Source organism: Candoia aspera, chromosome 4 (genome assembly GCF_035149785.1).
Source record: "Candoia aspera isolate rCanAsp1 chromosome 4, rCanAsp1.hap2, whole genome shotgun sequence".
NCBI lineage: Eukaryota > Metazoa > Chordata > Lepidosauria > Squamata > Boidae > Candoia > Candoia aspera.
The window spans coordinates 110,835,508-110,838,222 of record NC_086156.1 but is presented as its reverse complement, the minus strand read 5'-3'; the positions used below and the strand labels follow the sequence as shown (position 1 = coordinate 110,838,222).

The window sequence follows — 2,715 nt, the reverse complement described above, 5'->3', positions numbered from 1 at the left end:
CCTAACCATGGTGGTGCCAATATAACACAACATGCATCATTACATCACAACACAAATTCCTTACTTTCATATGTGAGACACAACATTTCATGCCTGTACATAAGGGTCAGGGTTTGCACTGCAACACTTTAATATACATGTTATCGCTTGACTCTTCTTGCAGATTGTCGTGTTTCTATAGCTCACCACTTCTTGTTCAGTCCAAATCAGCCAATAGCTGGGCAATGAGAATGCTAGCCAATCAGTGCTTAGTTTCTGTGCTTCAAACTTATTAATTGTCCAGTTCTTGAGCTTCCAGACAAAACCCTTCCCTCTTCCTTCATAACAAGAGAAGCAAATATGTTTCCTTCCCACACATATCTGCACCATCAATCCATTTGTCAATTTGTGGGCATTTCCTGATGGTTTGCAAATATTCCTCTTAAGAGACAGCCCTTGGGAGACTGGGGGATTTTGATTTATTTTTTTTTAATGTATTGAGGAACTGCAAAGTCTTCTTCTCTCCATGACACCAGCTTAGCCCTGGAAGAGACATCTGTTGTTCATTGAAGCAATCCCAGTGTGACCTTTATGAAATCAAACTACATTCAAGAGCTCTTCCCCAAGCTGGCTATATGGCATGACCTGATGAAGCAGGTCTTGTGGCAGGAAAGTAGTCCAGTGAGAAGAACAATGACCACAAACCCAGAACATGGTTGCTTGAATTTCATTGATAGCAGAAGCATAGAAGGAAGGGGAAAACCTGGTTTTTCAACAATGGCAAGAAGCCAATTTTCAAAAGTTTGAGTTAAACTGGCAGCAGCTTGATGTTGCCTTAGGGACATTGTGTGGTACATGCAAGAGCAGGAGCCAGATACGCTCATCCTAAGAATGTTTTGAGACCATGGATACTGCTCCATCCAGAGAAGAAGAATGCATTTGTACACTGGGGGATCTCCAGCCATAATCTGTCCATCAGTGTGGACAGTTGCTATTGATTTCTTTGCAATGAAATACTTCATACAAGCAAACAGTTCAAAAATCCTTGGCAGCAGGTCAAGAAAGAGGAACTACCAAACAGAAGTGAACCTGTCTTCTAGCCCCTTCTGTTCCTTTCTTAATGCCACAGTTCCCCCGTTCCTTTTCCTTCCCCCCAAATTATAAGGAATTATTTGGATCTTCAAAATGTTTCTTCACCCTCAAGTAGTCTATGAATGACCCATTGGAAAATAGATGCGTTGGGGTGCTGTTGTCTTGCCCCTTGGATGATCCAGAAAATGAATATCCAGTGAGATTTTATTAGATGAAAAAGGGTGAAACACTCAACTGAGTGTTAGCAAATTCCAGACCCAGAGTTTTCTTAACGCACTTTTCATCTCTTTGTTCCTAAGGGTATATATGATGGGATTTAGGAGTGGGGTAATTGTGGTGTAGAAAACTGCCACCACTCCATCCAATGGGTCTTGGGACCCTGGACGGAGATAGATGAACACCAGGGGAATGTAGTAAGTCACTACAACTGTGATGTGGGCAGCACAAGTGGAGAATGCCCGATGTCGTCCTTCAGCATTACGAATCCTGAGGATAGCTGAGATTATATAGATGTAGGAGGTGATGATAAGGAAGAAGCAAGTCATGGCCAAGAAACCAATGTCTACAAAGGTGGCCATCTCATTGAGTGTGGTGTCAGCACAGGCTAATTTCAAGACAGCTGGGATGTCACAGAAGATGTAACCTACTTGGTCTCCATGGCTATAGGGCAAGTGGAAGGTGAGGGTGGTTTGTATCATGGAGTGTACTGAGCCACCAAGCAAGGTTCCCAAGGAGAGGTAGAGGCAAGCTTTGTGGTTCATGATGTTGCCATAGCGGAGTGGCTTGCAGATGGCCAGGAAGCGGTCGTAGGCCATCACGGTATACAGGAAACATTCAGTGCAGCCCAGGAAGTGGAAGAAGAAGAGCTGGGTCACACAGCCACCAAAGGAGATGACCCCACCCCCTTCCAGGAATCCAGCTACCACCTTGGGTACCACCACAGAGGATACAGTCATGTCCAAGAGGGATAAATGGCAAAGGAACCAATACATGGGCTTGTGCAGCTGAGGTTCAAATGCCACTGCCAAAAGGATAAGGAGGTTTCCTAAGAAGGTCATTAAGTAGATGAGCAAAAAGAAGACAAACAATGGAAATTGAAGGTCATGAGGGTAAGGCAACCCAACAATGATGAAGTGATGGACTCTTGTTCGATTTTCGCACTCCATTCAAGCACAGTAAATTAGGGTATCACCTTAAGGATGTGAATGATTCATCTACAAAAGAAAGAGACAGAGTCACATCAATTGTTCAAAGCAGAGGATGGATGGATGGATGGATGGATGGATGGATGGATGGATGGATGGATGGATTGATGGATGGATGATAGAGACAGAGAATGTGTATTCAATTTAATGGCATACTGTTTAAAGCAAATGTGAAATTAAGAGGCTAGGCAAAGGAAACTAAATCAAGTCCTCAAATCCAGAGAAGAAAACTCTAATGCAGGTGTGTTCCACATGGTGCTCTCATGGAAAAGATGGGGACTGAAGTTGAAAACATCTAAAGGATATCAACTGGAAAGAGGGGCTGCTCCAAACACTGAAGACTGACCTCCCAAACAGAAATCATGTTTGGTGTTTTCTTTCACAGTTGTGGTGTACATCCTAGAATTAATCGGAAAGTCTTCATTTCTGAAAACCAACA

The 2,715-nt window shown here is 43.2% G+C and overlaps 1 protein-coding gene across 1 annotated transcript; it reads right to left on the bottom strand.

Annotated features, from left to right (window-relative positions):
* Positions 1 to 1,301: 1,301 nt before the first annotated feature.
* LOC134497073 (olfactory receptor 10G6-like) lies at positions 1,302 to 2,237 on the bottom strand. Its single transcript, XM_063302789.1, has one exon. The coding sequence runs from the start codon at positions 2,235 to 2,237 to the stop codon at positions 1,302 to 1,304; it is 936 nt and encodes a 311-aa protein (XP_063158859.1).
* Positions 2,238 to 2,715: the final 478 nt, after the last annotated feature.